The 15,484-nt window shown below is 44.1% G+C and overlaps 1 protein-coding gene across 1 annotated transcript; it reads left to right on the forward strand.

The window, feature by feature from the left end:
* The first annotated feature begins 1,713 nt into the window (after positions 1 to 1,713).
* On the forward strand, positions 1,714 to 13,188 carry CNR2 (cannabinoid receptor 2). The gene is made up of 3 exons (XM_051988238.1): positions 1,714 to 1,896; positions 8,648 to 8,787; positions 11,596 to 13,188. Exon 3 carries the CDS (start codon positions 11,621 to 11,623, stop codon positions 12,695 to 12,697), a length of 1,077 nt encoding a protein of 358 aa, XP_051844198.1. The 5' UTR covers positions 1,714 to 1,896; positions 8,648 to 8,787; positions 11,596 to 11,620; the 3' UTR covers positions 12,698 to 13,188.
* Positions 13,189 to 15,484: the final 2,296 nt, after the last annotated feature.

Below are 15,484 nucleotides of genomic sequence, written 5' to 3' on the forward strand. Positions count from 1 at the left end.
ACACCCGAGGCAGAACTCCGTGGTGGGCTAACCCAAAAGGGATTCTGCAAAGATTGTGTGAGCCAGATTCATCGGGGAAATTTAACCTCAGGGGTTTGAGATTTGATTAGATACAGTAAATGGGGTTACCCAAGATCTCTACAAGGGAGCTCGGTTCCCTTTGCTGCTTACCTCAGGAAGTCATCTTATCAGTACTTCTGGCTTTCTCCACCTATTCCACCCAGTGACTCAGGGTCTCATCGATATGACATCATACATTTATCAACTCTGTGACCCTGGGCTAGGCACTTAATCTTTGCCTGCCTTCATTTCCTCGTTTATAAAATGATAAGCATACCATCTACTTCTCAGTTTTGTTGTGGGAAACAAATAAAATAATACTTGCAAAGCACTTTACAAAACTTAAAGTGCTATTATCATGAATATTATTATCACTGCTACCCAGTGAATATATGCATTGTGTATTAGGAAACAGTTGTTTTCTAGCAGTGGCAAAAGATTATACTGAACCATCTATACTTTTTTTTTTCTTTTGCTGAATTAATTGGGATTAAGTGACTTGCCTAGGGTCACACAGTCAGGAAGTGTCTGAGATCAGATTCGAACTCAGGTCCTCCCTGACTTCAGGGATGGTGCTGTATCCACTGAGCCCCCTGGCTGCCTCAGAACCATCTATACTTTCTAGTCTGGTCCCAGTTAGATCAACAAAACTCTTCCCAATAAACTGTGAACTCCTTGAGGGCAGGGACTGGTTTTGGTCTATATAGCCGTGGTGCTTAGCAGAGCGCCTGCCACAAAGCATTTTATACTCTGATTGACAGACTGGGGTCGAATATACAGAAGTAAGGCAATCCCAGCTTTGGAGGAGTTTGTATTCTAAGAGGAGAGACCAGGTCCGCTGGGAAGTCATGTCTGAGAAGGCTCCGGGAAGGGGAGCTTTCCCACAAATGAGGAGCCCTGACCTTGAAGGGAAGGCTCTGCAGCCCGTTGCAGGGCTGACCATGAGAAAATGACTTGGGAAGGGAAGGAAACAGAGATGAGCCCCAACGTATAATGTGTCACCTGGGGAGACTTCCCCAAGAGGCAGCCCGGCCCCAGGGTGAGAACCAGAGTGTTAAAGTAAAAGTGTTACATCCTCCGGGGCATAATCTCCGTAATATACATATGCCCCCCCACCCTTCCCCGCTGTGAGATCAGCCAGCCCAAAAGAGAATGGGAATTTGAAAGAGTTTGAAAAAAAGCTTTATGTGGCGAAAAGGAGAGTCTCATACAAATGTCGTGTCTCCCCTAAATCCAGAACAAGGTTCTACTTAACTTAATAAATGCAAATGGATGGATGGATGAATGGGTGGGTGGATAGGTGGGTGGATAGGTGGGTGGATGGGTGGGTGAATGGGTGGATGGGTGAGTGGATGGGTGAGTGGAGGGGTGGGTGGGTGGGTGGGTGGAGGGGTGGATGGGTGAGTGGGTGGATGGAGGGGTGCTTAGGTGGATGGACGGGCGGGTGGGCGGGTGGGTGGGCGGTTGGGTGTGTGGGTGAGTGGGTGGATGGATGGGTGGGTGGATGGATAGCATGAAAATTATATTCTTCTTCTTCACTGCAACAAAGAAGAGAAATTGCATCCCTCATCAAAGAAATGACTGAAGAATATCGCCAGCAGATGGGAGTAAATGAAAGGACTCTTAATCACTGGCTCAGAGGCTTCAGAGGGGAAGTAGTGACAGAACGGAAGGAAAACCAAATTTTTTACCTCTCACTTTTCTTTGAAGAAAGTAACAGAATTCTGGTTTGAAAACTGAGAGCTTCACTCGGAGGTTAGCCGGAGGACTCAAGGCTGATAAATAAGAAAGGAAAGTTCCCCCCCCCAGAAGGTGATTAAGGGGCCACCAAGAACTGTGAGTCCTTTGAACCCTCTGTTGTTGTTATTCAAGAAAAAGAATGGGGGCGGAGTAGGGGATGGAGGGAGTCCTTTCTTTTCTAGCCCTGAATCCCTTCCTGATCTGGAAGAGTCAAGAACCCGGGTGCCTTTTCTCTGCGACCCTGTGGGTACCCTGTTTGGGGTGACTCTGGGAATAAAACCAAGGAAGGCAGAGTTAGACACATTCATCTAACTCTCTCATCTCAATTGTGACTAAAAGGAATTCATTCCTCCCTTGGTTTTAACTGGCACACCTTGCACTGCGTTAGGGAGGCACTTGTGCCAAATAAAGCTTGGGAGCTAAAGGGCAGAGGGGAGATTCAAGGTGATTTCAGGACCACTGGGAGCCCGGAGAGGCACCAGACAAGATGTAGGATTCCTTGTACTGTGGTACAGGGGGAACAAATTGGTTCTGGGGTCAGAGAACCAGATTTCAAATATTTCCTCTGATGTTTAAACACTTAGTCACTTAACTCCTTCTGGCATCGGTCTCCGTTTCTGTAAAATGGGAATAATACAATCTGCCTTCCAGAGCTGGGCTAACTTTAGAGCGCAGTGACCCTGTGGGCTATAGTTACTATGACAGACCATGGGGATTAATTATTTTGTCCAAAACCAGTCAAACAACCGGACTGGCTGATGTTACCCTGGTCGCTCTCTTCTAGATTGAACTGACTGAACTGAGGCAAGGTTGTTGCATTCTCATTTGGGTGAAGGATGAAAGCAAAGTTGTGCCATCATGGAGACTTCATCTTTGTCATCATCAAAGAACATCCATTAAGCACCTACTGTTTTCTGTAGGGGCTAAGCCCTGGGCTAAGGATAGGGCTCTACACAGAATAAATAAAATCAACCTAATTCATAAGGAGCCTTCATTTCAACAAGAGAGACAAGAAAACATATAAGAGCATACAGAATAGGAAGAGAATTGAAGTTAATACTAACCCCTCCTACCTTTTCAGTCTTCTCAGACCTTCCTCCCTGCTATGGATTCCTTGCTGTTCCACGAACAAAACACTCTAGACATTTTCTTTGACTGTTCCCCATCCCTTAAACATTCTCCCTCTCCCCCTTCACCTACTGATCTCCTTGACTTTCTTAAACCCCAACTAAAATCCCATCTTGTACTGGAAGCCTCCCCAACCTTCTCAATTCTATGAATTATTGCCTATATGTAGCTTGCTTTGAATATTTTTATTTACATGTTGTCTCCCCCATTAGATCAAATTTCTTGGAGCCAGGAACTATGTTTTGCCTTTTTTTGTATGTCCTCAGTATTTAGCACAATGTCTGGCACATAGTAGGTGCTTAATAAATGTTGATTTTTGAACAGGATGTTTTGAAACAGAGGTAAGGCAGGAGTGTATTCAGGACATAGGAGGACATCCCGTACAAAGGCAGGGTGAGGGGAGATGGGCGATGGTACCATAGATAAGGACTGAGAAGCCAGTTGGACTAGATTACGGTTGTTTTTCTTTCATGGCCCCATTTGGGGTTTTCTTGACAAAGATACTGGAGTGGTTTGCCACTTCCTTCTTCAATACATTTTTTAGCTGAGGGAACTGAGGAAAACAGGGTAAAGTGACTAGGCCAGGGTCACATAGCTATTGAGTGTCTGAGGCCAGATTTGAACTCAGGAAGATGAATCCTTGGTGGGCTGTTCTCCTGATGACACAGTTCAATCCAAAAGCATCACCAAGCTTATTCACCACTTACTATTAGGCTAGACACTGAACGTGCAGACAAAAATAAAATAGAACTTCTATTCTACTGAAGGAAGGGGGTGGGGGGAGGAAAAAACCACACAAAATACACATAAAGCAAATAGAAGGAAGCCTGACTGTGGCTATCAGGCTGTCCTCAAGGTCTGGTTCCAGTTCTGCCTTTGGCACATCCTTTTTTGACCTCAGGTAATTAATTCATTTTACCTCTTGGGAATCCATGCAGTACTTGAAGACTGTATGTTAAAGTACAGTCCTGAACTGAGTCTTTAGAAGGAATTTCTCTTTGGGTGTTCTCTACACTGATAATATTGTGGGTCTGAAAATTAGCATTTTAGAGTTTCATTCTTACAGTTTCTGACTGATTCTTGGTAAAGTAAGTGGTCCTCTGGGAACGGAGGCTACATTTTTCATTTATGAGTCATTTGTACTGTAAAGTGAATGAGTTTCAGATCCCTTCCTGAGAACAGACTATAAAGGAGGAAGCTGTTGAGGACTCTGCGGACCTTCGAGTTAATGAATGTAAAAATGATCAAGGGAATGAGGCAGGAGCAAGTTCAAAATCAGGGACTGGGGCCGTCAAAGGCTTGACTCCTTTTACAATTTCACCCAGGCTAGAACTTGACCATTTTATATATGGAGACCTCTAAAGGCCTGTTCTGATGTCTTATGCAGGCACAAGGAGAAATCCCTGAACCCGAGCTGTCAGATCTGCCAGGGGAACACGATGTGTTGGAAGGTCCTACTAAATGGGAAAGGTTTGAGGGGTGGGCTACAAATCTGCTGCCCTGACCTCGACTCAGAGGGGCTCCCTCCCAAGTTACCCATAGAGCAGCATTTTCGGTCATAGAAAATTTCAAGAACCTAAATTCTTAGAGGGTGAAAGATCTTCCTGAGGTTTAGGGGTGTAGGTGGAGAAGCAAAATCGTAGATGATCAAAGCGTTGAAATATTAAAGTATGAATGGAGAAATCTTTATTCACTCATCCAGGTGTAAGTCCCTTGTACATAAATAAGTCTAATCATTTGTTCTCAGGTGGCTTATACCCTACAAGGGAAAATAAGACCTAGAATGAAAGATGAATGAATGAACAAACAAACATGTTTAATCCTTATTCTGTGAAAAGTACTGATGGTACAAATAGAAAAATGAGACAATCCCTGCTCTCAAGGAGCTTACATTCTAAAAGGGGAGACAGCTCCTAGGGAAGGTTTAGCCCCATTTCTGATGGAAAGACCCCCACAGTTCTTAAGGATACAAAGGGCAGAAAAGAAAGTAATGAACAAATTTTCTAAATTTCAGAGATGGTGGTGAAGACTAAAAAAAAAAGAAAAAGAAAAAGAAAAAGAAAAGAAGAAAAAAAAAAAGGCTTCAAGGAAGGGATAGTACTTGATCAAGGCTTAGACTGTTTCATCCTCACAATCACCCTGGGAGATAGGGGCTATTATTATCCCCATTTTATAGATAAGAAAACTAAGGCAAATAGGGTTAAGTGACTTGCCCAGGGTCACATAGCTAGTAAGTGTCTGAAACTGTATTTGAACTCAGGTTTGACTAATTCCAGGTCCAAAGATCCATCCACTGGGCCACCTATGACTGAACTACATGTGGATGAGTGTCCTAATATAGAGGTTAGGGAATTTACCCTCATTCATTTAAGCTTCCTTACTGTAAGAGAGTAATTGCAAATATTATCATCCTATTTAACAATTTGGGGAAACTGAGGCCTCACTAGGTAAACTAAGTTGCCCAAGATTTAAAAGAGAAGAATCATGTGATATAATGACAGAATTTGACTACATCAGTCACTAAACTCTGAATAGCTGGAGCTGCACAAAGCAAGCTTAGAGACAGGTTTTTAGAAATCAAGTAGGGATTTAATTAATCAGTTTTTAGAGTGAGGAATATAGTTTGCAAACTGGAAAGTCTCCGGGGAAGATCCTCTCTGCTCCAGTAAAGACACAGATTTTATACAGCGATCTTAAGTGGAAAGGGAGGGAGAAGGAGGATTATTGTATAATCACTTTCAGGATCTGAGTGTTTTCCCAATAGGGATGCTCTCCAGGGCTGTGGGATAAGTACTTAAGTGGTTGTTTCAAATCCCAGGGATTTACTTGGTGGTAGAGGGGGGGCAGTTCCGGAGTCTGTAGTCTTCGATGCCCTTCATTTAACACACAGGAGAGTGTTGTTAACAATTGATCATTTCAAGCTGTATAATAATTCTTAAGTCGAAAACTGCTGGAAAAGTGGTAGCTCTGAAAAATCTAAATTATTAGTATATTCATTACACAAATCATATCAATTAAGATGAAAATCATCATTTTCGTCACAAATGGAAAAAGAACTTTCTTAGACTTAAATTCCAGTTCAGCCTTTCTCCTCCTTAGCGTTTTCAAGTTGCTCGTTTTGGGGTCACACAGAGGAGGACCACGAGGGCAGGGCAGCTTGTGGGGGACGGGCAACGGCTGGGAGCCCGGGACATTATTAGGGAGAGAGGGAGGTCATTGGAAGGCCAGGGAAGGCGACTGTGGACCCCCATGAGGAAGGGCAGAAGAGACATTTAATAAAGGACATTTAAGATCATAGCCCCCAGCTGGAAAAGTTTGCCCTGAGTGGGTGAAGTCTTACTTGCTTGCTGGGATAAGGGACTCCAGAGCTCCGGGACACAGAGACAGCACTGGCCGGATCCAGAGCGAGTTTGTCTTTGTGGGTGGTTGAGGTGAGAAATAAGGGGTTTGTGGGAGTCAGTGTGTGCTGGGAGGACGTATATTTAAGGTGATTCGGAGGGAAGGCAGCGGGGCAGGAGAGCAACAGGACACCTTTCTGCCAACGGTGGGGTCGGCTCGGCTTTGAAGGCCTCGGGGATCCTTTCCAGGTCTGTCCCACCTTCCATCCCCGGCTAACTAATTATCCCAGATTCCCTCCCAGTCCGGCTTCCTCCAAAGCGGTTCGCTCCAAACCTGCCGACCATTTCTTGGTTGTCAGATCCAGTGGCCCTGACGCAATCCCATCCTCCCTGCAGCTTTTGATGCTGTTGGTCTCTCTCCTTCTGGATATTCTCTCCTAGCTGGGTGTGTGTGTGTGTGTGTGTGTGTGTGTGTGTGTGTGTGTGTGTGTGTGTGTGAGTGACTGTTTCTCTTCTTGTTCTCGGTCTCTGTCTCTATCTTTGTCTCTGTCCCTCTTTCTCTCTTCCTCCCTCCCTCTGCTTCCTTTCCTCCCTCCTCTCCATCTCTTGTCTCTCTCTCTCCCACTCTCCCTCTGCGTTTCTCTGACTATCTCTCCGTCTCTCTGTCTCTGTCTCTCTGTCACACACACACACACACACACACACACACACACACACACACACACAATAAACTATTTACTTCCTATTGCTTCCAGGAGCAAATACAAAATGCTTTGCTTACTATTCAAAACCCTTCCTAACTTAACCCCCTCTTCCTTTCCAGTTTTCTTATTCTGTATCACATACTCTTTGATCCAGTGATTCCAGCCTCTTGACTATGACATGAACAAGATTCTCCATCTCTGTACTTCAGGGATCTTCTCTGACAATCTCCCACGTCTCCTTCCCTGTTCTGCCTATCGATCTCTTTGACTTCCTTTAAATTGCAAACTAAAATATCATCTTTTACTGGAAGCCTTCCCCAACTGCTCCTAATTCCAGGGCCTTCTCTCTGTTAATTATTTCATATTTATCCTGTATATAACTCACTTTGTACATACTTGTTTGCTTGTTGTCTCCCAAATTAGATGTTAAGCTCCTTGAGGGCAGGGATTGTCTTTTATTTCTTTTTGTATCCTCAGCACTTAGCACAGCACCTGAGAGGCACTAAATAATGGATTGACTGATGTGTTTTATACATGCCTATGTATGTACAGATAGTTTCTGCCCCTTTAGGATGGAGGAAATTTTATTTTTGTCTTTGTATCTGATATTCCGTGTCTTACGGCCCGTCCCAAATCTGATATTCTATGTTCTAAACCCTCCCAGATTTGACATTCTATATTCTAAAGCCCTTCTGGCTCTGACATTCTGGATTTTAAGGGTCCTCCCAGCCCTGACCTCCTGGGTTCTAAGGGCCCTCCCAGCTCTGACTTTGTCTGTTCTAAAGCCCTCCCAGCTCTGACCTCCTGGGTTCTAAGGGCCCTCCCAGCTCTGACTTTGTCTGTTCTAAAGCCTTCCCAGCTCTGACCTCCTGGGTTCTAAGGGCTCTCCCAGCTCTGACTTCTTGGGTTCTAAGGACCCTCCTAGCTCTGACTTTGTCTGTTCTAAAGCCCTCCCAGTCCTAACATTCTGTTTTCTAAGGCTTCTTCCAGTTCTAACATCCTGTGTTCCAGGGTCCCTCTCAGTTTTGACATTCTGGGTTCTAAGAATTCTCCAAGTTTTTACATTTTATGTCTTAAAGTCCCATCCAATCTAATTTGCTGCTGTCTAGCTGAGGCCCCAGCTCTAGTATCCCCCCTTCTGACTTTTCTTCCACTTCTAAGCTTCTCTGAAATTCTTTGTCTTCACCTATTTGTGGGGAATAGCCATTGACTCTGGCCCAGAGTAGCCCAGCTGCTTGCAAACTTACTCTGCCTCCACAGGTTCAGGAGAGTGACTGTGTTTCATACCCACTAGGTACCGAACCCAACCTTAATTTGACCATATCCTACTCTCATGGACCTGAGAACACTTTCACTTCTAGTCAAAAATCCCCCTGATCACACCCAGGGGCACAGTTCCTCCACTTTTAGCATTTCCTTTCTTCAGATTTCACCAGAAGCCCCTTTTATAGGTAGAAACCCTCAAAGGAGAGTGTGTCCTTGAGACATCAGTGTAAAACAAACAGAGCAAACGTTCTGTGTTTGCTTCTTGGGTGACGCCTGGGGCCTGTTTCTCCTAGAAGGGAAAGGATTTTGTTTTTGTGAAGAACAGATAAGTTGTGTGTTGCTTCATGTATTCTGTGGTTATGTGTGGTTACGTCAACCCATTTTTCTGATTACTCTAACTCTCCTTCCCAGTAACAATGTCGGTGTGGCGCAGTCTGCGAAGCTCCCAGATTCTCCAGGCAGGGATCTGCTGGGGCCACTAGAGCTTGCCCCCACCCTCAATCCCAGAAGCCTTCCTGTTAGCCATTTTGGCTCACAAGTTCCACTGCTGGGTAAGTCGTTTTCTCTGCTTGCCCTTCAGCCTCCCTCCTCCAACAATGGAGAAGTGATGGCTCACAAGGTCAGGGCAGCCCTGGGTGGCAGTGTCAGAAGGGGGGGAGGGTCTGCTTGGATCCTCTCAGATCCCCTGAGACCTTGCTTCCGGAACAATGTAGGGGAAGAGAAAGGGGGGCATATGAGGGGGTCTTTTGGAAAGTGCTGAAAACAGACTTTTCTTGCCACGCTTGGCCACAGGCCCATGACCCCAGCCCTGAACACTTCCTGCCTCTCTCCTCTTTTTTAGGTTCTGGTGGCATTTCAAGCATGGGCACTTGTCTCACTGAAATGCCCCTCTTAAAGTTGTTCAAGTTGGCAGGAGCCCCCACCCTTTTGCTGCTAATGAAGGCTGAGGGGAGGAGGTGTCTGCAGAACTGTGATTTGCATGGGGTGTGTTGGGATCCCAGGTGTCCAAGCTAGATGGAACCTTTGGGATCACTCATTCCTAGCCCTGCATTTACTATTTATCTTAGGCAAGTTATTTAAGTCTGGGTCTTACTTTTCATGAGATAAAATTGGGTGAGGTGACTTCTAAGGGCTAGCTCTGAGACTAAGAAGCCATATGGCCATAGAGTGATGGAGAATATTTCACCTCCCAAGCCAACCATCTTTAGGTAGCATTAATTTGTTAGAAAGTTCTTCCTGGGCCAGCTAGATGGCCAGTGGATAGAGCACCAGCCCTAAAGTCAGGAGGACCTGAGTTCAAATCTGACCTCAGATACTTAACACTTCCTAGCTGTGTGACCCTGGGCAAGTCACTTAGCCCCAATTATCTCAGCAAAAAAAAAAAAAAAAAAGTTCTTCCTTACTGCACATTATGCCTGTAATCATGGGTACATGGGAGACAGATCTGGTGCATCTTTTGCCCAGGGTCACTCAGATGCTTTCTAGCTGTGTGACTCTGGTCAAGTCACTTTAACCCTGTCTGCCTCAGTTTCCTTATCTATAAAATGAGCTGGAGAAGGAAATGGAAACCACTCCAGTATCTTTGCCAAGAAAACCCCAAATGGGATCTCAAAGACACAACTGAACAATAGCAGCACAGAAGAGACAAGCCTGGTGCATCTCTTGAGCTCTAAAGTTCTGAGCTGCAGTGGTCTGAGACAATCAAGAATTTGCCCTAAGTTGCGCATGAATATGATGAGTCCCTAGTCAGTAGGATGTGGCCAAGCCTTAAGTCCATGACATATGAGAATCTGTCAAAGGAGCCAAGCCCATTTAAGGTTGAAAAGTAGCCTGACACATATATTGTATCTAGGATATACTGTAACCTATTTAACATGTAAAGGACTGCTTGCCATCTGGGGGAGGGGGTGGAGGGAGGGAGAGGAAAAATTGGAACAGAAGTGAGTGCAAGGGATAATGCTGTAAAAAATTACCCTGGCATGGGTTCTGTCAATAAAAAGTTATTTTTAGCCTGGTAACTTTTTTTCTAGTATTTAAAGGATGACTGGGGGAAGGAGACATTAGACTCAAGGGAAGAAGGAACTACAGTGGCCACTGCAAGCTTGATGGAAAGAAAACCTCCTATCCATTAGAACTATTCCAAAGCAGAAGGGGCTGCCCAGACACAGTAGCTTCTTGCTCCTTGGAGAATTCGAAAAGAAGTTGGAAAACCACTAGTCAGTAAATTGTGCTGGGGATCTCTTCTATGAATGAGGTGGACTGAATGGTGACAGAAGTCCCTTCCGAGTCTCAAAAGTTATGATTTTGGTTTGTTCAACTGATCCTTGTACAGCATGTGATGAGGTCCTTCACAATCCCATCAGTTCTTCTGCAAAGACTATGCTTCCAGTCCTCATATTCCATGTTTTTTTAAGACCTCCCTGTCCCATATTCCATGTTCTAAAGATCTTCCCTGCCTCATTATTCCATCTTGTCAGGTCCCTCCCAACTCTGACCTCTTATGTTCTAAGGTTCCTCCCAATTCTGACACCTTCTATTCTAAGGTTTCTCCCAGCTCTGACATTCTCTTTTCTAAGGGCCCTCCCAGCTCTGACACCCTGTGTTCTCAGGTCCCTCCCGGCTCTGACACCCTGTGTTCTCAGGTCCCTCCCAGCTCTGACATTCTGTGTCCTACTATCCTTCCAGCTTAGATTTGTGTTTTAGGTCTCTTCTACCTCTGTCATTGTGTGTTATAAGGTATTTCCCAGCTGTTTCATTTTCTGTCCTTCTAACCTTCTAGCTTAGTGTTTTAGGTCTCTTCTAGCTCCACCTTGTATATTATAAGGTATCTCCCAGCTGTGACATTCTCCGTTCTAGGTCTGTTCACAGCTCTGACATTCTCCATTCTCACTTCTAGTTGTGTCAGCCTCTCACTGTTATCTTCAGCCTGGGCCCCTAGAATCATGGCTTCTTCATCACATTTCCTGGCCCACCTTTGAATGCTGCAGGGCTAGCACTAAAACATGGTGGAGATCTATAAGAGTTTATAATATCCATGCAAAAGACTGAGTTATAGGAGTGCGGTCTTGGGTTTCTGCCTAAAACCTAAGTTAACAATGACAAGGATCTAAATCACAATCCACTTTCTATATCAGTCATGTATACCTGGGGATGGTTAAAGGTGCTAAGGACCAGTGGTGATGGAGAAGGGTAAGGGAAAACATGGGAGCCTGGGAATCTAGAACTTGGGAGATCACTGGCAGGTAGAGAAGAAAAGGATGTAGAATAAGACACGGGGCATAGAAGGAAAATTTTCCACAGGCTGTCCCCTGAGGGGCAACATCTAAAGATTTCTTTCCTTGTGTCTGTTCCTTCTGTAGAGATCTACGTGTCTTCAGAGACACCATGGACAGTTGCTGGAACTCTGACAATATGTCCCAGGAACAGTTGGAGTCCGATGCCTTCGAGAAATACATGGTACTGGATTTTCCCCAGAAGACAGCCATTGCTGTGCTCTGTTCCCTCCTGGGCATCCTTTGTGTCCTGGAGAATGCCGTACTGCTCTTCCTGATCCTGTCCTCCCCAAGACTCCGCAGAAAGCCCTCCTATCTGTTCATTAGCAGCCTCGCGGCTGCTGACTTCCTGGCCAGTCTGTTTTTTGTCATCAGCTTTGTAAAATTCCACGTCTTCCACTACAAAGAGTCCAGAACCACCTTTCTCCTGAAGCTTGGGGGGGTGACCATGACCTTCACAGGCTCCGTGGGCAGCCTGCTGCTGACTGCCATTGACCGCTACCTCTGCCTGCGCCACCCTGCCAAATACAAGACCCTGCTCACCCGTGGAAGGGCGCTGGCCGCGCTGGGGGCCATGTGGACCGTCTCGGTCGTGGTCTCCTACCTGCCGCTCATGGGATGGACTTGCTGCCCCGAACACTGCTCTGAACTCTTCCCCCTCATTCCCAATGACTACCTGCTGAGCTGGATCGTGTTCATTGCCATCCTGCTGGTCACCATCCTCTACACCTATACCTACGTCCTGTGGAAGGCTTATCAGCACACATCCAATTTGATAGTGTACCAACAGAGACGCTTAACGGGCTTGTCTCGGATGCGGCTGGACGTGAGGTTGGCCAAGACCCTGGGGGTGGTGCTGGTGGTCCTGCTTCTCTGCTGGCTGCCTGTGCTGACCCTCATGGTCCACAGTTTGGCCTCCTCAATGAATGAATACATTAGGAAGGTCTTTGCCTTTTGTTCCATGCTCTGCCTAATCAATTCCATGGTGAACCCTGTCATCTATGGCCTGAGAAGTCGAGAGATCCGCTCCTCTGCCAGAAACAGTCTGAACCATTGGAAAAATATGCTCAAGGGCTTTGGAACAGAGGGTGCGGAGGATGCTCAGAAGTCCTCAGTCACAGAGACAGAGGGGGAGGCAAAAGGCATTTCAACCCATGATCCTAACCTCCCTGTTGTCTTGGTTTGTTAACTCCTGTTTTAGGTTTCTGATATTAAAAGCAATAAGCACCCCTATGTTCTCAAAGGCACTTACAATTAACACTAAAAATGTTTTTTAGAATAAATACAACAGAGCTCCAAGGCTCAGAATTAGGAAGACCATCTTGCCTCAGACACATACTGGCTATGTGATCTTGGGCTACTCACTAAAGAGAGTTCTGAGCAATTCTATTAGGCTCTATGTTTCAGAGAAAGGGCTGACCTGCAAAGGGAATTTTCTCACCTGGACTGCTAATGAAATCACAAATTCAGGACTATCCCTTTTCCTAACAGTAAAATACACATCACATAGGGAGATGGCACCTTTTTCATCTGGAAAATCCGTGTTAAAATTTTTGGTTCTCCCTTCATACCAGAGATAAAGTTTGAATTATTATTGTATTTTTTAGATTATCTTTTATTAGATGAAATATGTTGCTATTATACATATATTTTTATGCATTAAACTTGTTCTGTATTGCCTGCTGGTCTTTGTCATCTGCATTTCAGCAAAAAATCTCCAAAAATTCCCATTTAATTTTTTATGTCAATCCATGATATATCAAAATCATGATAGGAAAAATTACTCTAATAAGGTATTGATAAACTAGCAGCCCCAAAAGTGAATGGGAATGGGGATTAGAAGGGAAAGAGACAGAACAGGAAAACAACTCTATAGTCTGTGAACTTGGCATTAGTATGCAATAATGAATCCCTTGGATTGATTGCATTGATCTGCATTTGCACTATTTGAGGTTACAATTATATAAAATATAGTTAGTCGTTGGTTTTCAGCCTAATGGAAATATTCAGTGTAAATTTGAATAAAGTTTCTACACAGGATTCATCACCCACCCTAATTATTTACACTGATCAGAACCTAATTGTATTGAGAAGTTATTGAGGCAGAGGATTGCAAAGGAGGGACAGCCAGTCAGAAGCAACAGTGTAAGTTGGATGCTGACAAACTCATTGGCAATTGGTCCACTCTTTCCCACTCGTGGGCTAGTCAGCTGAAGAATCTCTCCCCAGCTAGCTCACACTCCAAATTAACTCTGCTTAGTATCAATTCAAGGCCAAACATCCCACAGGTTATAGGATGAAGTCTCACCACCAACATAGACTCCTAGAGATTGCTGACCGAGCAGTTCCATCTGGCCAGCCAGGGCTGAATTGTTACAGCTTCCCTGAGCATTAGTCAACAGGTCTCTTCAAACACTGCATTGTATTTTTGTTGATCCCGTTCAACCTGTCCTCCTAGAATAATCTCAGTAGCTCACTGGTCATTGAACTGACTTCTTGTGAACAGCCCTGGCTCCCCAAGTTAGGTAAATAGAAGGAATTTCTTCGCTGTCCAAAGAGAGTTTCTGCAAGAAAGCAAGGGAGTACATACAATACATGCTAAATATGTTGCAAACTCAACAAATAACTTTACCTACCCTAAATACCTGTATATTTTATTACTGTTGTATTTTAGACATTTTTCTGTCAGGTCCAATTCTTCGCGAGCCCATTTTCAGTTTTCTTCGCAAAAGCACTGGTTTGCTTTTTCCTTCTCCACCTCATTTAACAGATGAGAAAACTACAGCAAACAGATTTCATTGACTTGCACAGAGTCACACAACTAGTTAATGTCAGATCAAATTTGAATTCAGGTCTTCATATAGGTCTTGCTGATTTCCGGACTGGCTCTCTACCCATTGGGCCACCTAGTACAATATTTTGTTATTACAGCAAGATTTCAAGAACTTATGTATTCCTCTATGATGGGAAGAGTCCTCCAACACATATTTCCTAACCTTTCCATGCCTTAATAGCAATTTTTGTGAAAAGTTATGTGTAAATTGCACTTGGAGGGAGCAGTAAAATTCATCTTTTAAATACAAGTCATCTCTATGCCATTAAGATTATAAGATCAAGCAACTTAGATTTCTTAATGTGCCAGGCAATTTTCTGTAGGTAAGAAGAAATGCTTTTTCCTAAAGCCCTGATAGGATGGGGTGCTGTTCTTGAACACAGCCTCATTTCTGGATTTCAGAAGAACCTGAGTCCCATTGATACACTTAATTGATCAGGAGAGCTAATCATTCTTCAACTGAAGGCCACCAGAAAGAAATGTTCCTTCCTTCGTAGGAAGGCTAAAGTTGGTTTGGCGTGGCTGCTTCATATCTGTACCTGCTGTTCCCTCTGTGAGACATATTGTTGGATGTGTAAGAGTACACATCTTCAAGTCATCAAGTATTCATCTTCAAGATCACCTTCCCACTACAACTAGAAGCCTCCTGTGTAGAGTGTCAGTTTCTCTGACTTAGCTATAGGAAGGACAGAGATGGACTGAGAAAGGGGTGTTTTCTGCAAACTAGACTTAGAAAACATGATTTTGATCTTTGATTCCTTCTTGTGTTTTGTAGGAGTCATCATCGTTGCCTAGCCAGAATAATACCAAATTGTTGTTTAATGATTTTTTTTTTTTGGAGGGGCAGAGGGAAGATAAGTTTCCCAGTAGAGATTCCCATATTTACTACAATGGATCTCTCAAGCCTATGGATTCATATGAGCAATTTTTAAAACTTTTTTATTTATTTACTTTAACATTCAAATTTTAAACATTAAAATTCATTAAACATGAATTAAACACATTAAAATTCTGAGTTCAAATTCTATCCCTCCTTCTAATCTGTTCCCTGTTCATTGATAAGGCAAGCAATCTAACATCAATTATACATGTGAAATCATGTTATATATATATATGCAAAGAAAAAAGGGGAAAATTCAAAAA

This window comes from Antechinus flavipes, chromosome 3 (genome assembly GCF_016432865.1).
Source record: "Antechinus flavipes isolate AdamAnt ecotype Samford, QLD, Australia chromosome 3, AdamAnt_v2, whole genome shotgun sequence".
Classification (NCBI taxonomy): Eukaryota; Metazoa; Chordata; class Mammalia; order Dasyuromorphia; family Dasyuridae; genus Antechinus; species Antechinus flavipes.

What these genes read in the sequence shown, in the direction of transcription:
- CNR2 (XM_051988238.1), top strand. Translation starts at nt 11,621, where the DNA reads ATGGACAGTTGCTGGAACTCTGACAATATGTCCCAGGAACAGTTGGAG.